General features: G+C 41.7%; 1 protein-coding gene across 1 annotated transcript in view; it reads left to right on the plus strand.

Annotated features, from left to right (window-relative positions):
* Positions 1-16,149: 16,149 nt before the first annotated feature.
* Positions 16,150-23,010, plus strand: part of aatkb (apoptosis-associated tyrosine kinase b) — a 70,603-nt gene continuing 63,742 nt past the window's right edge. Inside the window, exon 1 of the mRNA XM_080872401.1 lies at positions 16,150-16,721. Coding sequence (XP_080728527.1) covers positions 16,646-16,721 — 76 coding nt within the window. The 5' untranslated portion in view covers positions 16,150-16,645. The remainder of the gene's footprint in view (positions 16,722-23,010) is intronic.

Raw genomic sequence — 23,010 nt, forward strand, 5'->3', positions numbered from 1 at the left:
TTCTTTATTTCTTCGTCTCTTTCCAGTTCGCTTCCTGCTTTTATTCGTTTCTCGTATCCATTCTGGGGTCCTGGATGTATTTCTATGCTCCCTTTTGCTTCAGGCCTTATTTATATATTATTTATATTCTTTGTTCTGCTTTTCTAACATTTGAATCTTTTCATGTTATCTGTAGGATCAGAGGAATGAAGCTGTCACATAATATGCACTCACTGGACAGTTCAAAGGTACAGGGTGCTGGTACCAGGTTGGATGCCTTTTTACCTTCAGAATGTTTTAATTCCTTGTGCCACAGATTCGAAAAGTTGCTGGAAACGTTCCTTAACACACCGTTGCTGCAGATTTGTCGGCTCCATGTCGAAGATGGAGGCCATGTGAGTACAGTGAACTAACTGCGAAGCTCAAGAACCCAGCTGTGGTGTTTAAACGATGCTCAGCTGGTACTAAAGGGCCCAAAGTGTGTCAAGAACATATCCCCTACACTTGCCAAGGCAGGATGAATCGGTGGTTTCATGCTTTCCAAGTTCTCACCCGTTCATCCAAATGCTGCAGCAAAAATCAAGATTCATTAAACTGGGTAACATTGATGAGTGTGTGTGAACTGTAGCCTCAGTTTCCTGTTCTTATCTGACAGGAGTGACCTGGTGTGCTCTTCTGCCGCTTCAGCCCTTCAAGGCTTTGATATGTTGTGTATTCAGAAATGCTCTTCTGCATGCCCTGGCGTTGCCTTTCTATCAGCCTGATCTCCTCTGACTTCAGACATCAAGAAAGCATTTTCACCCAGAGAGCTCAGAGAAGAGAACGTCAGCAGGTCATCTTGAACATGTTTACATACCTGAGTATACTGAGTCACAACCATGTGATCAATTCATTGGATATTTGTGAGCGGCCATGAGGAAATAAGTAATCAAGTGTTCTTTATTGTTTTTGTCTGGGCTAAGTTTTTGTTGCCAAATAGCTGTAACAAAGGTCCAAATCAGAACTCAAAAATCTGTTAGAACATATCTGAAGAGATCTGAATCATAGCTGTGAACATAATGGCCTGTGGCCACCAAGACTTCCTAAAATAGCCTTTTTGAATCTTTTATTAATTTAACCTGCTAGTGGAAAAACAAAATGGGCCTAATTCCCGATCAGTGTGTGGCCAGTCAGTTAGTCTCTTGTCTAATATAGAAAAGATTACTAGTAGCTGAGTTACTGAGTAGCTGTTGAAGAGTCCAAAGTTTTAAACCACAAATGTGAACTCTTGCAAGCTGAATACAGATTTTTGCATCAGTAAAACTTTATTATTATCTCCTGCCATAATACTCAGACCGGCCATCCTGGCATCAACCTCCATGCTGAGGTTAAGTCACTTTTTTTCCTCCATTCTGATGTTCAGTTTGAGCTTCAGCCGGTCACCTTGACCACATCTATGTGCCCAAATTTACTGAGTTTCAGCCATAATTGGCTGATTAGATGTTTGCATGAATGGATGGTTAAACAGGTGTACCTAATGAAGTGCATGTGAGTGTAGATCAGAAAGCCCCCTGAAGCAGGTTTGTGAATAATTTCTTTTGCTTTTTGCTTCCTTTTTCAGCTTATTGTAACTCTCAGTCATCATAGACGGAAATCCCATCGCTAACTTTATATTTTGGAGAAAGCCAAAATAACCTTTTTTAATACAAAACATGAATAATTCCTTGTTCCTTTATTGCCATGACTCAGGAGAACAATTTCAGTTAAAAAACACAAATATTCTGAGTGCCTAGGGTTAAGGTTAGGATTAAGGCTGATGGCTGCAGAGGATTAAACTAAGTTTAGAAAAACAACTTTTAGACTTTTCTCCAAATACTTTTCCATTTTCGTCATTTGGCTTAAACTGGTGGAACATTTCTTCCTCCCCTGTCCTTGAAACTTTAAAAATGCTGATCAGTCACCCAACAAAAACACCGGTAAGGACGTCCAGAGCTTAATTTTGAATCGCACTCTAACATGCAGCAATTTGTTTCTCATTTTTTTGGCATTGTTGCTGTTATTTCACGCTCTGATTTAGTTTAACCTCAATTACCTGGTTGGATGATTAGTCACAGTAAGATTACTCCTGCTGGATATTTCAAGTCCCTCTCTTAATAATGTGCTGATCTCAGAGTACTCATCGTCTCAAGCGTACTCAAGCTTAACTTAAATCATGTGCATTCAGAGACTGTTTTCTAGAGACTGCAGGTTAGCATCGGCATGTGATTTATGTTGTGGAACAAGCTGTGCAAACAGCACAAATGATGCAGCAGATGACGTGAAGGCGACCAGTGAAGCTGCTGCGGCGCATGAAGCAGGGTATTGCTGCACTTCCACTGGTTGTTTCATCACTCCGCTCCCTCCCCAGTTTCACACCATCATTTACACATCAAGGCCTGGAGAAACAAGTTGTTTTCACTGTTTGCCTAAAGGTTATAAATACACAGCATAAATAAAACAGGACCATTCTGCAGTTCTAAAGAAACGGGACACATCTTGTTTACCGCTCTAACAAATTAACACTGTGATTGGGGGAAAAAAAATGAGAACAACACTGACATATTGGAAATCGATACCAGTAACTGACTCTGCAGACCAGGCACAAGGTCCTATTTACCATCTCCAGCATGTCCTGTGTTACTCACCAGATTCAAGGTTTCCTGCTACAGACCCTCCCCCTCTTTCAATCTCATATATACGGAAAGGATGCAGCCACCGGTGGCCTTGCACCCGTCTTTCTCTCCTCGGCGGAGCCATTAAAGCCTTGGCTGCTGCTGTGGCAGACATCTCTCCAGATGTACTGGAACAAGACCCCGTGTTAGGCCTGTTGATGGGGTTGAACTGGAGGACAGACACCCTTTGGTGGAAATTAAACAGAAGCCAGCGTTGGCACAGAGCCTTAAGGTTATTCATAGTGTTGTGAATCTAGAGTTCATCAGTTTTATTTCTGCAGGGGAAACAAAAAAAAGAGTACAAGATACAAATTTTAGTTTTAGCGTTTTTTTCATTGCTCCATTCACTGCAGCATCACGGAAACACTGCTTTAATTAACAACTCTAAGCAAGTACATGCACTCATTAATTGCTTTTTTTAAAAATGTTTTTGAGTGGAGATATATCATTACTTATCATTTCAATTAAAGATCTTTGGCTTAGTCTCTCAAGGTTAGCTGTCAAATAAATAGCAGGACTAAAATCAAAGCTTCTGCCAGGACCTCAGAGTCTCTCAGTGTCTGGCACGAAGTCAGATGACACCAGAGAACCTTGATTAAATTTGTCAGACTACTTTTATATCCATATTTCTTTATATACTCTCAGAACTACACTCTCCCAACATTAATGCCTTAAATCTTGCTCCAGGATGTCGTGCAGTTTGGATTCAAAACGCACAAGCACTAGACCAGTGCCAGGTTGGCATATCAGGTGGATGTGAGAACACAAAATAAAATGAAATATTACCTCTACATCTTCATGAAGGTCATATGAAAGTATATTCACTAGAGATGTAAAACACTTTTTTGTGTTTCACATTTAAGAATTCCTCCTAAAAAGGAAAGTTGCTCACATATCCAACAACCTCCTTACATAGTTGAGTTGAGCATAATATCCCCAAATCTGCACAGTGTGATGGTTTTTGGTTTCTTTTCTTAGTGATTTAGTTTCTAATCCTTTTCAGTCCTGATAGTTTCCCTTCTGCTCTTTGTTAGCCTTCCCTATAGACTGTAAATAAAAGATGGTCTGAAAACGTGAAGCCTATGGGGAAGTGCTGACAAACTGCTTTCTTTTTCATGGTCACCAGAGGGTAAATTCTCAAGCTGCAAGAAAACTCTGGGTTACAAAGAAGTTTATGGAAAAAATGCACTTAGCTCGTTGGATCTGTGACTTAACTGTAAACTCATTAAACATGCGCATGTTAGCATTTAGCTAATAGAATATCTGTGAATATAGCCTTGCATGGAACATGAGAAGTGTGCCTGCATCAGCTGCATCTCTAAGTGTCTTCTGTTGTCCATTTAAAAGCTGTTTAAAGGTCTGTAATATTTAACTTTCTGAACTTGAAACTGCAATAAACTACTATTCTTTGGCTCATTGGAAAGTCGTGACAGACCTGTTTCTATGTGGTGAACTACCCCTAAAAACCTCACACCAGAGACAATTATTAAAGGCAGCTCATCTGCGGCTGTAATCCAAGTGAAAGTGGAAGTCTGTGAGACTCAGCTGTTTGAGAGAAATTTGTTCCAGGCTTTGATCAGAAATCACCGTTACAGTGATGATTTATTGAAGAAAGACGGGCCAGGCTCCCTGCCAGCATCTCAACAGGCAGGTAATCGGGTTTGTTGCCCGTTCGCCACACACTCATAAACAAGTGCTGCAGGCCACAGAAATGGGGCTCTGCAGAAGAAAGTATTGCACCACACAGTTATATAATACAGCTGTGTGAGCTAACATGTGCGTTAAATAACGTATGAGCAGCGAAGCATTCTGGGTGACTGCGTGCGCACCACGAAGCAGATGATGTACAGCACGAAGGGTGGAGCTGGCTCTGATATTTATCAGGATCCCTTTAAAAAATTTTGTCTGCTTACGTATTCTTTGGAGAAATTAATTATAGAAGAGAAACTGCCTACAGGCTTGATAAATCTTATTTTTTCCCTCAGTTTGATTCCTACAGGGTATCGATCCAGAGGATCTAAAATCAGATTCCTGCTCAGCCACAATGCCTGAGCACATCTCGGATGTCTCTGACTGCTGCACGCTGCTTTTATCAGAAAAGCTATATCTAGTCCTTCGGCAGAAATTTAAAAATATTTAGAATTCATACAACAAATCATCTGTGCTCTGCACTTTGCAGATAAAAGCAGCTGTGTAGCTCATCAGGATAAACAGAACCCATGATTACTTGTGGTTTAAAAGGCCTCAGCAGAACAGATGGAAATCACTGCTGCGAAGATGAAATCAGTTCCCCCAAATTACCAGGGTAGTTTTATTTTTGTATTTTCTCGAGTTAAGGCGCTGCGGTTATTTCCTGAGATGTTGTTCTGGCAACAGATGTTGTCAAGCTTTTGCATGTCATTGTTTTTAATGTTTGGAAGCACCGCTCCCAGCTGGCTTTGTAAGGGTCTGAGCTACTTTGATGTTCGTATGTGGACACTTTGTGCACTCTTATCAGAGGCTACTTTTTCGTGCTTTTGGATTATGGGCAGTGTAAAAGAAGGACATACAGGGGGACTCAAAAGTGAAGTTGGCAGGGGCGACCCCTCTGGTTGCAAAGACTCGTCCTGTCGTAGAGTAAATGTCTGCCTTGCTCTTTGGAAACACTCCTTGGATGAGTTTATGGTCTTACACGTTAGTTTGAGGCCATACTGAATAAAGCATGAAGTTCATTTAATACATTTTGGTCCTTAGGATTCAGTATAAAGGATATTTTTACATGCAAACTAGTGAAGCGGCCTCCTGGTCCTCTTTCTGATCCTTGTTCATCATGTGCACTTTGAAAACACCAACATGGCTTCATAGTGCCACTTTACTAACAAATGGATCATGTCTGCATTCATACTTTTAAACATCATTCTCCTCAGTTCTGCTACAAAGGCGCTCGATGCTAGTAAATTTAATTAACGGATTAATTAATCTACACTATGGGTGGAGGCCAAAGGAGTAAGAACATGGATGCAAGTGGATAAAAGGAGCTTTGTCAGGAGGGCGTCTGTGCTCACCCTTGGAGGGAGATGTGAAGCTCAGTTATTCAGGAGAAGAGCTGCTGCTCCTCTTCATCACTTAGGATGCCTCCTGGACACTTCCAAGTTGAGGTATTTTGGGTATGTCCAACCAGGAGGCGTTCATAGAGCATATTCAGGACATCCTGTAGAGATGATGTCTCTCAGCTGGGGAGAGGGAGGTCTGGGCACATCTAGGAATGCTGCCCCTGTGTCCCACACCCAAATAAGCAGGACAAAATGAATGAAGCTTATTTTTTCCCATCTGGAAAGGAAACCTCACTGTAAGTCTTCAGGCAGACAGCTGAAGCATTTTGTTTCTGACTGACGTCCTGTGGCGTTTCATTCATGCTTTATTTACCCTGAAGGGCACAGTTGGTTACAGAGCTCGGGCTGCCAGCTTTAACCTTCTCATCAAATAAAAGAGAAACTTTAAATACAGATATACAGCATCCAGTCCGGAGTAAGTGTTCTTTTGTGTTCTGCATCAGTTTCCACAGCGTTACCTCAGCTTTTAAGAAAAAGTGAATTTTGTTTTTATCCCCAGTGCAGACTGATAACGCAGCATGACGGCTGCACTTCATTGCACAATGGTAAATTGAAAACCCAAATCTTTCCACTCCTGTCACTCCCACTGCTCTTTTAAAAAAATCTTTGGCATGAAAAAAGTGTAATTAATCTCATTAAGATCCCTGAATTGGGTGTTGAAGGACTCATCCAGCGAGCCTCGGAGCCTAATTGAAATTGACTCCATAAAGGCTAATTCAGCTGAGGCGTCACATTTAGCAGACACACATTAGTGTGGTGCATTAGCACGGCAGAGTCGTGCATACAACCTCCTAATGATGTGTGAAAACACAAAGCTGTGTCCTGATGCTGTGTGTATAACAGTATTGTGCTGCACTGCCTGTGACTGAAAGTAAGTTGAATCACAGAGACATTTAACTCCTGCCAGCGATCCTGCAGGAAAACGGATCTAAAATGACAAAGAGACATTTTGTCTAACGTGTGCAGCCTGATATGCAGCCATGCTGGCAGGTCTCCAGCCCAGCAAACTAAATTATGACTAAGCAGCTGTCATTATTTATTCAGTTAACTGACTCACAGGTTCATTCAGGGGTGACAAACACAAGGCCCGGGGGCTACAATCAGCCAAAGATCTGCAATCTGACTCAGTGGATAGCTTTGGGAAATGTTTAGGAGCACATGAATTTTAGACCAAATTTTCATGTTTTACAATTTTTCGTACTGATAAACTGATATTTCTTTCATTTACTACAGAAGCGTTTCTTTATAATGTACAAAAATTGAGACATACTGTTGAAACTGTACATTGATGGCAAGAGGGAAATTCACTGGTCCTGCCCACTTAAGATAAACGTATGGCTACCCACGATGTAAAACGAGTTTAACATCCCTGGGTTAGTTTATAAATGTCAGGAAAGAGTGAGCCTGACCCTTAGCAGACACCTGAAATTATTGTTTTTCTATGTTTCAGTTTATTGTTGAGGTCAGTGTTTAGTGAGAGAAGGGAACAGGTGGAGAGAGCACGGAGAGGTGGAGGTATGCTCTGGAGAGGAATGAAAATCAGTTGAAGAAGACAGAATGCATGAATAAAGTCCATTATTCGCCCTCCCCTCCTTTATTCATTGTCCTCTGCTGGAGGTTTCTAACCTTGGGCGGAGCCTCTTGGAGCCACTGGTGTCATGTGCCACTGTGACACAAAACGAAAGCGGTAAATTTAAGTCAGAGTGATGAGTAATATACCAAACAAACCACCTTCTATTAACAGTTTTAATTCATTTTTTATATAAATAAATGCATAAAACCATAACTGTACATACTTGTGAGTAATTTCAAAGTGAATTTGTGTTAATACTGCAGTACATCCACAGCCCACCAGTGGACCCCAGCCAACACTTCGGGAATCACTGCTCAGGTAAAATATCACCAACTTCAACCTCTGCTCAACATAAAGTAATGAAATAAATTTCACTAGCTGGGCCCGCGTCCTAATTTAAGTTTGACAGCGTTTTAGTAGGTAAAGGTGATGCTTTGACATGAATTGAGCTGTGGTTTGGGGAAGGCCTTGAAGGGGACTGGCGACGGCTCCCGGGCCTGGCAGATCCCCATGCACTGAATAGAAATGGAAAAGTTAAAGAATGGAGAAGAAGGAGGGAGGGTGGGGCACGTAAACGAGAATGATCAGCTTGCAGAACTGGGGGAACCTATATAGATGACAGCCGGAAGAAGCGTGTTTGGAGGCGTGGTCCTGCTCCTGAAATTCTGATACATAATCTCCAATAAAACAGAGACAGCACCACCCTCAACACAGTGACCTCCGTCAGAACAAGAGTTTGACTGTTTCAACATCTAAAGCTAAGAAACTTAACGTGATACCTCAGGCTGATTCAAGCCTGAGACCAGTATTGCCATGGCAACAATAAGTGCTGCTTTGAGTGGTGGCATTCATAAAAAAAGAGGAAACAATGGCTCTTTATTTGCAGTTTGCCCACCACAGTGAAAGCAATGAGAAGGGAAAGCGTTTTCAGAGACTGCAGTAACATGCTGGGAATATGCAGTGAGGCTGTCAGCTCTTTCTGTTTGCCCGAGGAAACTGCCCCAACTAATGGTTTAACGAAAGTACTGAGCCCTGTCAAATCAGGAAGCCACTGCATCTAAGGTTTGCTACAGGTTTGCATTATATCAAGATTTCATACAACAGGAGGTTTGCTATGCTATCTACAGTACAACAGACTGTAGTCAGTTTGTCTCCTGTCATTTATTTACCATGTTATTCCAAAGACAAACATTAACATCTTTAAAAAATGTTGAAATTCTAATGTCTTGGTTTTCTTGGGTCCTTCAAAGTTACTCTGTGATATACTTGGTTGTAGAAAAATGAAATGTTCCCAGTGCTCATTAGATTTTAACACATACAATGCCAAAGAGTCCTTTTTGGAGTCATTTTTATTGCAGAATATGTTGTTGAGTCTTACCGTGATCGCCTTGATATACTGTACATCCTATTGGAAGAGGATGTTAGGAGCAGATCTGATGTGGGGGAGAGTCACACCTTTCTGTGAACCATGTCAGATAGGAAGGACGAGGCTGATTGATTTGATTGGAGCAATGGAAGGAAGCACGGTTGAGATTTCATGATGAAACCAATCAGTGCACACAGGAAGCTCCTGTAAAGATTTACTTCTTTCTAACTTTCAGGAAGTGATACATTTCTAACCACTGACTTGTTGCCTTACACGCTGCAGGATGTTTTATACTTTTTATTGTGCATTCAGAAATGGCTGGGAAGGAAGATGAGCAGAGAGACGGTCAAGATACAACAAAGCATTGTCTGTAAAATGGTTTGCAGATATGTAAATTTCTCTAAATGGGAAAACTCTGAGACAAAGTTGCAGAAGGAAACTCTTCCTTTTAGGAGTCAAAACAAAACGGTTCAGTGCCTTTGTTAGATGGAGAAACAGGCTGTGGGGCAGCCAGCAGGGGTCTTAGCTTGTAAACAAGCAAAATGACTCTTTTTTCTAATATAATTCCACAAATTAACAATCTGCTGCATCCAGGAGCAACATAAAAGGGTGCTGTTAGAATCACTGTGACACACTCATTTAGGGCGTTATCTGTTTCCTGGCAGTCAGCACAATGCGCTGCTCCTGTTTCTCCCTGCAGAGTTTGTTGCTGGAGTTTGTGCCTTAATCATTTTCCTTCCCCATGGGCATTGTTCCTGCCTGCAGGACGTAGGGGTAACTCCACCACCCAAGCAGATGCTCACGAACAAACATTTAGACTTCGTAATTAATTAGTCTTCAATATATTTGCTCATGCATTTTAGAACCTGGAGAATAACAGCGCTGATTTAAGCACACATTTAAGAAAGTGGAAAAACTCTGATAAAAAAATCACAATTTATAGAAAAACTGATCCTCCAAATAAGGAATGTGGAGGATTTATATGTGAAATAATAAGGAAACAACAAATATAGTGTCAAAAAGTGTTTGCCTCCTTTCTGATTTCCTATTTTTATATGTTTGCCACACCTAAATGTTTAGATCATAAAATAAATGTAAATATTAGACAAAGACAACACAAGTAAACACAAAATGCATGTTATTATAACATAAATAAACTCTGGTGTATGAAAGCTGAGCTCAGTTTCTCTAGCCACACCCAGGCCTCATTACTGCCGCACCTGTTCTCAATCAAGGGAACTCTTAAATAGGACCTGCCTGACAAAGTGGAGTAGAACAAATAATCCTCAAAAGCATGATGTTATGTTTCAATCCGAGAGAATTCAGGAACAAATGAGAAACAAAGTAACTGACATCTTTCAGTCTGGAAAAAGTTATAAAGTCATTTCCAAAGCTGTGGGACTCCAGTGAACCAAAGTGTGAGTCATGATGAAAACATGGAGCAGTGATGAACCTTCCCAGGAGTGGGCAACCAAAATTACCCCAAGAGTGCAGCGCCAACTAATCCAAGGGGTCACAAGTGACCAGAGAATGACATCCAAAGAACTGCAGGCCTCCTTTGCTTCAGTTAAGGTCAGAGTTCATGATTTACAATAAGAAAGAGACTGGCCTGTAAGGCAGAGTTCCAAGACAAAAACCAGTGCTGAACAAAAGGAGCACAACAGCTCGGTTTTGTCAAAACATCTTAATGATCCCCAAGACTATTGGGGAAAATACTCACAAAATCTGAACTTTTTGGAAGGTGTGTGTCATATCTGGAGTAAAAATATCATAGCATTCCAGAAAAGGAACATCAAACAAACAGTAAAATGTGGTGGTGGTAGTGTGATGGTCCAGGGCAGTTTTGATGCCTCAGGTCTTGGACTTGCTGTGGTTCAACCATTCGTGACCTCAGGCTGAAGCACACTTGGGTTCTACAATAGAACAATCATTTATGGTGATCCAGGATCACCAATCACTTTTTCACACAGGGCCATGTAGGTTTGAATTTTTTAATCTTTTTCATCTTTGTCTAATATTTACATTTGTTTGATGATCTGAAAATATTGTGGGTAAAAACAAAACAAAACATGCACTTCAAACCACTATACATGAGTTAGCAACATATACTGAATGTGAGCAGCATGTAAGCATGTGAATCCTGTACAATATGGGATTATGGGATACAATGTGCTAAGTCAACTGTTCTGCTTGCTTAGCAGATCTGCATATTCAGATGAGATGTAGAGATTTTTTTTTTCATAGCGTCAAAGATAATTTTTTTGTATTTAATTTAATTGTTCTGCCAATTGGAGACCCTTTCTCCTGGAAACTGTTTGTGTCATATTAAATATTAAATCCTGTGAGTTGTTCTGTGTTTTTCGTAGCTGACAACGATGCATGCTGTCAAAAACTGCAACTGAACTTTTGTTTCAAGAAAGAACTTTACTGGCTGCACTCCTACCTGGAAGATGGGCATTAATATGAAAGACTGTATATAAAAGGTGGATGTGACCACCATGATTGTTTTTAAAGCTTCTTTGAAAGTGGATCTATATCAGCTGGGGCTAAAGTTCAGCACCACCCCCAAGCTGTACTTCTCTTGTTTATGGACCAGATATGGTGCCAGCCAGGTTTCCTGTTGGACACTCATTATTGGGGCAGCCATGTGACCTCACTGAACATTCATTGATGTCATCCATTGGTTCTGGACTCTGTTTTGGTGTTTTGGCTACTGCCATGTTGGGTTCTGGGAGCCAAGAACCCGACAGTATCCGACATATTTGGACAGGAGACCAGAGCTGTGTCCCAATTCAGGGTCTGCATCCTTCGGAGGCAACATATGAAGGCTGATTATGTCACAGCTAGGCGACGAAGGCTGTCCCAATTCAAGGGCCACTCCAAATGTGGTCGACAAATGGATCCTTCATTTCCCCGGATTTTAAGGATGGGTCAGGTGCATCCTTCGTGGCCCAACCTATCCCAGAATTCACAGCACGGCCCAGCCAATTCCAGTTTCCAACAATGGCGGCAGCTACTTAGTTTTAATATTACTCTTATTACTCTTACTGGGTTGCAAAATAAACTTTTAGCATATTTTCAGGCGAGAATGTGGGTGTGTAAACTTCAAATATCTGCTCGATTTATCGAGACATCGCATATTTGCAAAAGTGCTCCGACGTTTTCAGAGACGTCTGTTACCCACCAGCTTGATCGCTGGCCGGGTGGTCGAGGCTCACTAGACCCGGCGAGAACACCGGAATTCCGGCACATCGTTTTCAGACCCCCTGCAGTCTTTCGCTACTCAGGTTAAACATGGATATATAAGTCACTTAGATCACTTAAAAATGTTGCTGTTTGGCTTTTTTCAGTGTTTTATTTGTTCCTGAGTTTGGCTGAGATTAAAGTTTTGGTTTTCACACAGCATCAAGCAGAAAATTGATTAAACAGAAGTGTGAGATGGTCGAGAATTTACTCCAATGTCCTGTTATATTTTAGTGAGCAAAGAGCAGACTGAGTTTATCAAACTCCACCGAGACAGCTGGCGACGCAAACGTGAAGGCTAGACCGTCCCATTTTACAGCCTCGCACCTCCAGCTTTTTTTGGTCTTTGGTTAGGGATGTGCTTATGTTTATATATTAGCAGATAATTAATGCTTTACTGAAGACTAAACCTTGATGATAGCAGAGTCTTTATAACCACACCTAAATGTCATTCCATCAGACACCATTAAACACAGCAACGGTCTGACCAACATGCTCTTTCAAATGTATTCAACACTTCTCTGATGGGTTTTTAAGAGAGAGGCAGGAATTCATAAAATATTTCCAGTCAACACAATATAATCTACTAGAATATTCTATTTGATCGAATATTTCTAAGTTGTTGTTACAAGCTTGTTGGAGCAGATGCTCTTTACAGGCCCCACAGAGTGAAAGCAGAAAGCAGTAACTCAGGATCTCCAGAGGGAGCTGTTAAGGCTGGGCTCAAAGCCTGCCCGGGGCCACTGCGATCCACCCTCATTGACCCCCTGGGACAGCTCTGAATTGTGGGGTGAGGATGAAGGTGGACGTGGTGTCAGGGGTGAATTGCTTTTTAAATTCCATCAGTGTAATTCAGTTTCTGCTTTACCTGCCACAAAATACATGCAGGTTGATTTGCATAATGCTTTGGGTGTAATTAGCTGACAAGAAAAATACATAAAGGTACAAAGATTCAGCGCAGCTCACCTCAAGCTCTTCCCACTTGGTGTAAATGTTAAGTAAGAGGGAAGCACTGTCTTCTCTGCTGGCATTTCAGAAATCCATCTTATCCTCTCCTTTCTGTTTCCAGGGAAACCGCAGACATGCAACACAATGTATCAGTGAGTCGAATATGACGTGATGAAACAGTGAAACAAGAGGAAGAGGAGGAGGCGGAGAAGAAGTGAAAAGACTTAGAAGGAATATTCCTGTCAGAGAAATCAAATATCCAAAAATAGGAAAATATAGACTCTCCTTCATCTTCCACATGCCGTCCTCTCCTTGCCTTCCTCTGCTTTCACTGTCTCGGTACACAGGTACACACAGAGAAATCACATCTAGTACTTCATAAAATACCAATAAACTTATAGATCTAACTTAATTTAAAGGCTATAGAAAGTCAGTTCTTCAGCAAATATCATTTTTAAGCCTCCACAGATTAATTTTTGCACAATATTAATTTACCACCATCAACACAGTCTGGACTGGTAGACCAAGGCGGGGCACTAGAGAAGCTATTTGTTCTTCACCCCCTGACTGTCTACTTAGGCATATGGCCTTAGTTGAAGCTCCTTTGGGAGGATGGGGTATCAGGTCCGCTGTCAGGGACTGTTTGGTGCCTGTACAGCTGCAGGGAGATCAGGGTTTGGATTGTCAGCAATAGGCCACACTCATTGTCGGTGGTTGCTGGACTCTGCTAGAGCTGCCCTGTGTTTATAACTTTTGATGGACAGAATTTTGAGGTACTACCAAGAGCCAGTGGGCGTCTAGTTTGGTAGCCTGATCTGTTGTGCTGAAGAAAGAGCTGAGTGTGAAGGCCAAGCTGCTGATTTGCATCCCCACTCTCATCTGTGACCACAAGCTGTGTGTAGTGACTAGAAGAATGAGAATGAGCTTCTTCTGAAGGCTGTCTGGACTCAGAGATGGGATCAGGAGCTCAGGCATTCAGGAGGGGCTCAGAGCAAAGCTGCTGATCCTCCACAGCTACAGAACCCAGCTGAGGATATGTACTTTTGAGACATGCTGTAAGAGAGAGAGGAATATTTGAGTATGACCTCCACAGTAAACCTCAACTGAAAGCCCAAGGAAACAATATGTTTGACTGAACCCACGTCATTATCGTAAAGCCTCCAGTACAATTTCACAGACTTAACAAATGTATGCTGTTCATTCTGAGAGTGCACAGGTGTGACTTTGGTTATAGCTTTGGGGCATGTTCTTGACCCTAAAGCACTAAAACTGAATCTAGTTCTCAATATGCACCTGAGGTACTTTTACTATGTTGTTTATTTATTGTAGGATTCACTTTTTTTATTATTCGGTCTATCTCTGCCTGCCTATCTAGGTGTCAGCTATCTAAATATCAGATTCTGCTCAATTAAATAAAAATAAAAGAGTAATGTATTTTTCTACAGGTGTGGTTACTTAACCATAACATTGATTAAAAAACCCAGCATGATAAGAGGTGATTAAAATAGCCTTCACCTTAGGAAATGTGCTTTTTGCCTGCTTGAGGGGCACTTTCACTCTTGATGCTTGAGTATGTTTTGCAGCTAATGGTTTTTGCACACCAGTAAAACTGTGAATGCAGGACTCTCATGCATTAGAGGTTTTTATATAAAACATCTCAGTGCTTCAGTGGGCATTATAACAGGGTTAGGGTTAGACTATTTTGGGATCTGCAGAACAAAGAAGAATGTAAGATGAAAATGGCCCTTCAGGACATACCGGCTGCAAAGTAATCTGATCAGTGAGGAAACCCACGGGCAGCTGAAAGGGCAACAAGAGGGAAATAAAATGCAGGCTTTTAGAAATGAGCATTTGTTGAGATGTATTTCTCCTTTAATCAGGCCCCTTAATGTCTCAAGACTTCATCGTCCCACATCATCCCAACAGAGCACTTTGCTCTCACACTGCAGCCTTACCTGAGTTTCTAAAAGTAGAATGACAGGCCGAGGCTTCAGGTCTGGATTCAGGAGACAGGCACAAACTCTGGATCAGGTGAGCGTGTTGTGCTGCTATATTCTCAAGCTGTTCGGTAACATGCACTCATGCACTGAGTACTTGTGTTTTGTCTTCCTTTACTCCCTTTCCTCTTCTTATTTCCCCTCACCATCTAGCTAGCCCCTGTTGGAGGCCTCTTCCTGTTCAGGGAGTTCTTTCTTCCCACTGTTGTCAAGTGTTTTCTCATAGGAGATCATCTGATTTTTATATTTTCTCTCACAGTCTTTACCTTACTATACAGAGCACCTTGAGGTGAGTGTAGTTGTGAACATGTATAGTTTTGAATGAAACTGAATTGAATTTGTCACCCAGAAACAATTCTTACTTACACAGCACTGATGATTTTTGCGTTGCTCTCTGTGTTTCTGGCACTTCAAGTAGGGATATTCACCAGGACTAGATATCTATTAATAATAAACTATATATTGCATAACAATTCATCCATGCAACAAAGAGCAGGGTGCACAGCTACAGTGATAGAAAACCTAACAGAGAGTTTGTGTTTGTGCTTTGAGCCATTATATTTATCCCTTTTCTTTCTTTGGCAGCTCAGCCTGTGACATCTCTGTGGCCCAGCGTGGGTGAAGCATTACAATCATAGTAAGGATGTAAGATACACAAGGAAAAAAAAAGTTAACTCCCTCTGGTGCAAGGAATCCAATCTGATGAGAGGAGAGGAGGATGGGGGGATTGGCTGAGGCTGAATGCTGTGGGGTGGGGGGAGGGGGCCTCATCCAACATGTATGAACAGCAGGATTAGAGCGGGGATAGTCCTGAGAGCCAAGTCCTGCTGTGTGCCTTTTTCCTGCATTACATCACAGCCTGTTCATGGGAGATTTTCTAAATGGCTATCATTTTACTCATCCAGGGAAAGACACTGCTGCGGGCTCTGTTTCTACAAGCATAACACAAATATAGTAACACCATAGAAGAAAAAAATAGAAATGAAGGTGCGGCCTTTACGTCAGTAATGGCAAATTGTCTTTTTAGCAGGAAAAACAAATGTTTCTCGCTGCCGATCCTTCACTTCAGTACTGTGTATGTCAGTCAGCTGAACTTGCTCAAGCAGCACAGTAGCCTATCCACAGTCTCCCTAGCCCACCTCCCCCCTTTTTGCAGACAGGGCGCAAAAACGCTCCATAAATTCTCTTTGGGTGCATTACCGAGCAAGATGGCGCTCTCGCTGTCAGCACCTCGGATAGCTCCGGCAGCTCTGACAGAAAACTGAACGTTTGTCCCGTTTTTATTTATTTTGCAGAGGTGTCATTGTGTGAGATGTTCGCTGGGAGCTCTCAGGTGATGTGAACGGCATCCAGGTGTCGGGAAACTGAGCAGCCAAAAAAGAAAGAAGAAAAGAAAAGGAGAGCCACAATCCACAAATCAGGATCAAGTTAACAGTACTTTTGCAGAGGTGAAGGAAAAACTAGATTTTGGAGGTCGGGAGAATTTTTATTATTATTTTATTATTATTTTTAAATATTTTTTGAAAAAGTCCTCAGATTGTGGTGACTTTATATTGAAGGAGGACTGCGTCTCTGCCCGCATCTGTCTTAAATCACACCGATAAGAGGAGGAATGGAGGGGCGCGTTGCGAAATGGCATGGGTCCGCTTCGGAAGGGAGAAATGAAGCCATGCTCGAGAAATAGTGTCGCCTAATTTGCTTTCCTCCGAGTCCTGCATTTGCTTTCTCTTTCGGTCATTGCCACGCCGGCTGTGAAGATGCTGGCTCTCCTGATGATGATGTCTTCAGGGATTTTCAGCCCCGGCTTTGCTCTCAGCTCCCATTTCAGCTCAGGTGAGCCGACGCAGACACTGTGCTTTTATTTAAGAATGCTCCTTAAAGCACTGACAAAGCGAGCACATGTTATCATTGCTGAATGCACATCATTATATTCTATAGAAACGATGTGATATCCCCACCTGCGATTGTGTGTCCTTGCATTGGGAGGGAAAAAGCGATTTAATGAGAAATTGTGGCTCCAGCGTGTAAACGATGCCTATTTTTAAAACCTCTACACACACAGCTCTAATATTTGCCTCCATCCAAAACCTCAGGACAGCTGAACAGTTCAAAGGTGATCTGGGTGGAAAGGTGAAAGGGGGTAGGGAAGTTGAAAGGTGAAAAGCAATTGTGGGAGCTGAGGAGCAGAGGCTTCCTCCTAATTGGAGCAGGGAGAGGAGGAGTAGGCTAGCTGGACTTATCCAATTAATGCTGACAAAGGAGAGGATTATGGGAGACAATGAACGGAGGCAGATTACCTCACATAACGATGAAATAATCAGAAATCACCGGAAACCAAAATGCTTCCTTTTTTATGATTCAGCGTAAGCAACTGCTGGCCTGTCATTTCGGTGGTTTCTATGGCAACCAGGAGGCAGCAATCTGTAGCATTCCCATTTTTTTTCTGTCCACCTGTGAATAATACATGAATTTATTCCTACTGTCTACAACAGCACTTTCAGGTTTTGGACCGCTTTTTTGAACATAAAGCCTTCTGTGAGCCATAAGTCTAATGCGCATGTCTGTTGTCTTCCCTTTGCTATTCGCCAAATATGCTTAAGTGCATCCCCGCCGCCTTCCTTGCAGTGGCTACAATGGTTTCATAATGCCCTCCTGCCCTTTTCAAAACACATTATCTGAATTGCATAAATCCCTCTTCCCCCATTCCAACATTTAGCCTCTGCAGCATTCAGTTTGTACCAGGTCACTAAATGAGAAAACAACTCTGTATTGTCAGAGTCCCATTTGCTCAAGAATATGAGTCATGACCTGTTTGTGTGTTGTGCCTATAAAAGTGCTGAATTTAATGCTTATATTTTGAGTTGTCAGTTGTGATGCAAATGCATCTTCCCCATATGGTTTTATAATTTAGAGTGCTATGTTGTGACCAAGGTGTATCAGACTCTCTCATGTGGGACCAACATATAGAAACAAAGCTGGCCCAGGAGCCAGAACCCAAAGTAACTACTTTGCAAAGTATATATATAGATAAGTGATGACATTAATTACTCAAAAAGTGAAAACAATGGATAATTAGAAATATTTCTACAGTAGATGTAGGCAGGTGGTTTGAATCATAGAGACGTAAAAAAGATTTTTTGTTTAGCTGCAGAAACTCTACATTTCTAAGTTTATCCCATCTTATCCCAGACTATTTATCATGTGTATTGTAGTGTATACACAATATATTGTATTTGACTTGGACCTGTGCTGTCAGCTTCTTTTAAAAAGAAAATCTTGGCTATAGGTGAATTTGATTGGCCTTAAATGTAAATACTTGCAAACTGGGTTACTGCTCTAATGTAACTTGCATCAGTTTGAGCTGCATTTATGTGGCACATGGATTAAAATGAGTTTGACATCCCTTGTCTAAAATAATGTCAAAGGAAAACTGAGATTTTTCAACCAATAGACCAATTTGTAATGTAGATTTGGGAAATGCTGACTCTCAATAATTTATAGTAAATCTACCTGTCTTTACCTCAGAGGTACAGACTGTATATTAAAGATGGACTTGGCCCACTGGTTTTAGATTCTGGGTTTTGAAGCATTTTAGCAGCTGCTGTTTTAGGGGGCCTCATCCAATTTTTTATGTCTTGATAGATTAGCTGTTGTGTTCCTTTTTGTTTTTCCTTTTCTTTGTGTAATGTTTCAAATGCAGTTAAAAATGTAGCTTTTTTTTAAATAAGGGAAAAATCAACTGCAGAAGCTGCCTGATGTAGCTGAGAAATAGAAATGTCAAAGCAAATATGATTATAGAAGGACAAAGTGAAAGAGAGAAGGCTCTCCCTGTGATGACCGTTGTGTAAGAGGGCGGATACAGGGATGACATCACAGCCCAGTAAAGGCAGGGCTTGCTGATGATGGTGTGGGTGATTTTTACTGGCAGCGCTGGCTCGTTTCCCGGGCCCCAGGTTATCCATTTCATATTTCTCAGTGGGCTCTTGGCTACGCATACAGCAGCACGCTCTAATTACATGGACACAAAACAGAAGGGGAAGCAGGACACGGCGTGTTTGAAACCCCCAGCAGACCTTCATCTCTACAGGCTATCACTAAACAACCAGGTCGAGCTGCTGGAGGACGCAGGCAGGGAGCCAGAGGAGCAGGTAAAACCCAGTTGAGAGGGGTTGTTGACTCGAAGATGTATGACAGGAGTTGGTCGAGGAGGGCGTGTGTTGATCTTTGATCTTCACACTGAGGAAAAAACTAGGTTGCATCCAAAAATCAGGGATTAAATGTGATCGAGCAGCTGATGTTGAAGCTTTGATGGAAGGGGAAGCTCAAACTGGTGGCAACCTACAGAAGTGCAATGTACAAAGCTATGATTATAATTTAAATTCATGCTATTTACAGCAATTGAAAAGCCTCTAAAAGCTTCCTCCTCTGATCTGCACCTTAAAACCTCCTGTTAGGAACAGCTCTCCAGTACTCACACTGATGTGAAGAGATGAAAGGACTGTGTGAGTCTTTGCAAGCACAAGCTGCTTTTTTTCCAGTTGTGTTTTCAGTTTCTGCAGAGCAGCTTGTTAAAAAAATCATTTCTGTACTGAAAGACCCGGAGTGTCTTAAGTGAGGCTGCAGCAAACATGCCTCTGATTACTAATAGCTTTTGCACTCAGAGAGCTTCTTTGTGTTTGTGCGTGCATGTGTGTGTTCGTCTGAAGAATAATCGCTTCTGATTGCACACAAACTATTTTTCTAGACGGAAACAAACAGCCTCCTACGCACGTGTCTCCACCTCGGTTCAAATTAAGATCCAGCTGTTGTGATTTAAGGTGAATTCCTGTCAAACTCTACTTGTTTTAGAAATTCTTGGGTTGCATTAGTCGAAAAGCACAAATGTGCTCTCAGCACTGATACGTTAATAGCTCGATGCAACATAAAGATGCCGTCAGCAACAGCCAGGCTGTTTACCATTGTCTGAACCCTGAATCCTTTTTACCACGGCGGCTTGTAAACACTGTACATCTGAAATATGTCCAACATATTGTGGACATTGCATTATAACTGCTGAACCTGCTGCACAGTTAAGCTTCTGTACCTTAAAAAGAGCACAAAAGGTTAAGATCTGGCAGTCTCTCACATCTAAAGACAGCGCTGCATAAGCCAGAGTTTTTAGTTATAGACTATAAGATTTTGCAAAGACTGTGGATCAGTGTCTCAAACACTGCAACCAGAATCTTATAGGGATTATTTCACGTCTATCTCAATAGGCCTGTGCTACAGATCTGCAGGATCTTGGGTTTAGCAATGGAATTTCAGATTTAACCCAGGGTTATTTTATTTATTTATTTATTTAGAATTAGGGAGGTGCTCATTTCTTAACAGGCTGCATTCAGAATGGTAACAAATGCTGCAGACCTAACTGGCCCCAGAGCAGGTTCAAAATAAGAGACTAGTCGTTTAAATGGAAAATGAGATTGTCTGATGTCTCAGTGTTTTTCTCATGAGAATTCAGTCGTGAAAAACAAAGATTTTTAGGACGAGCTCTATTCTTTGCCAGCTTTCCTGCTTCTGCAAACAATTGTAGCCACGTTGCATTATTTTACAAGCCTTAATATGATTCTATAATCCTAAAACATGATTCTAAGCTGTGCGTGTAGCAGGCAGAATGTGGACTCGGGATGCAGGAACAAATTCAAAAGGCATCTTTAATGCTGTTACCTGCAATAATAAAAAGCATACATGAATAGAGGGCAAGAGCTGGGAAACAAAAGAGTGGAAAACATGGATTCAGAAAACACACACACCATGAGAGAGGACACAACAACAGACAAGGGGAGACTCAGACAATAAATATACATCGGGTAATAATGAGAAGAATCAGCCACGAAATACAGCGGGAACAAATCAGGCATAACAGGAAAGGGGAGGTTACACTCAGCACAATGCACAAAAGAAAAAGAGACTGCCAAAATAAAACAGGAAATGGAGGAACAGAATCAATCTTCAACAAAACCAAAGGAAGGAACAAAATGCATAAAACAACAAAAACGTCAAATAACAACAGAAGACTAAAGCCTGCTTATAATCCCTTCACAACAACAGATGTGTAATCCACCAAAACTCAGAACCCCGGATCCAAGACCCAGGGACCGTGACAAAAGGAAAAGCTTAATTTAAGTAAAACCTCAATTTAATTATAGTCAGATCCTCTCTTGCCTTAAGGATCAGGTAGTGATACAGATAAGTCTGTTAGCTTACACGGCCAGCTTTCTTTTCTGGCATTTATGCAGCAGTTCTCCAGCCTTACTGACCACCAAAACCACTTAAAGTGCACAAGGATTCATAGCACACACACACACACACACACACACACACACACACACACACACACACACTGGGTGAAGTATGGCACGTTTTATTGTTTAACCGCCTCAGAGTTGCTTTTAATTTCTCAAATATTTTCACTCCTCTGCCTCTTTTATGTGAGAACAGTGGGTTGACTTATCACCCTGATCACCAGCTTCTTGTGGAGGTATCTTGGCATGTTGGACTTGCTCTGTGGCTTTTGACCACAGCTGTGCTTGTGTGAGAAACAACACTGCACAAAGTGGACACGACACTGGGTGAGAGAACAAAGAGAGTGCTCCTGTTGATGGTGTTTGCCTGATGATAATAAAACTTAAGATGTGTTTGATTTTCTCAGAATGTTAAAAAGAAGTTTTATGATCTCTTAATGCCAAAAATTTGAGATGATAGGATGAAATATTTGGAGAAGTTGTTCAAAGTAAGGGCTCCGATAATTCAGTGACTGCAGGAACATCAGGAGCCAAAAGTCTGATGTTTAATGTGCTTTAGTTTTCTCACAAAACAAATTAGAGCAGAACAGAAAGTTAAACATTCATCCCTTTGGATTTGGGCGTGTGTCATACCAGCTGTGTGTAAAAAGAGCTGTGATGATTTTAACGTCTCGTGGCGATTCAAAGGCAAACTCAGTGAAATAATAATGAAATGTAATTCTTCATTGATCCTTGTGGGGAAATTCTCTTGTCTTTCTGCATGGTGGCCAGGGTCACCCGTAACACAGCAGCATAATAGACTCATCAGGGTCCAGCATCCTGCCTCTCTGCTGCCGTACAGAGATGGTCCAGCATGAGGCTCTGTGTTGGCCAGCAGTGTGATTGCTGCTCTGTAAATGAAGTGGGATTCATCTTAGTTCATGAGTGTGTGGGAGGTGGGACCACCTACTACTGAGCTGAAGCCACACTTAATTAAAAAAGTGTCACGGTCCACGCAGAAGCTCTTTTTCTACACAGGAGCACTGCTTTAAAATGATCTCCTGTCCAATATCAGTGTTTCCAAAACCACGGTGACTTTGATTTATATTAGTAGGTATTCAGTGTTTTTTGTAGCTGCCTAACGTTCAGTTTTTATACGCATGGCTGGGTCTATGTGCATCTATGTGTGGCTCTGTGACAGACTAGTGGTTAGCCCAGGTTGTACTATCCCAGTGAGCATATAGAGCAATACAAGCTGTTTCTTTGCATTGCTTTCAGTCCAGTAGAAGTCAGAGCTTCACAGTTACAGAAGATGCCCCCACTGATCACTAAGGCAATCCAAAGAGCTTTAGCAGCAGTTGGCATGAGCTAGTCACTAACCTTGCTCACAGCAAACAGGCTGATTACAGCTGATTACAGTGATCAGCTTCTCCTTTATTTTGATGTTGGACGACAGGTTGCACACACATCCACCTGTTCTCTCGTTTATATAACAGACTCAACGGTAAAGCAGTGCATAAGCCCTAATGATGATGATGATGATAATGGATCACTAGAGCTTTAATTTTTACCACAACGGGAGTGTTTCACCTCCTGATCCTCTCATTGCTTGTTTCTGTAGATATTTCTGCACAGCTGGAGAGTTTTAGGTTCATTTCTGCTCTGATTTCAGATGCAGTGGTGCCCTTGAGCAAGGTTTATTATCCTGCGACTTCCATCTTACCCTGTTCTGTGTCTGACTAATGGGATGGATGATGGAGTGTGACACCCATCGCCTCTTTAGATCTCTTCTGTGCTTTCCCTCTAGCTCTGTGCCTGGATCCATGTCTCTGCAGGCCCTGATCAGGTCCACTGAATTT

Source organism: Rhamphochromis sp. 'chilingali', assembly GCF_963969265.1.
Source record: "Rhamphochromis sp. 'chilingali' genome assembly, chromosome: 22".
Classification (NCBI taxonomy): Eukaryota; Metazoa; Chordata; class Actinopteri; order Cichliformes; family Cichlidae; genus Rhamphochromis; species Rhamphochromis sp. 'chilingali'.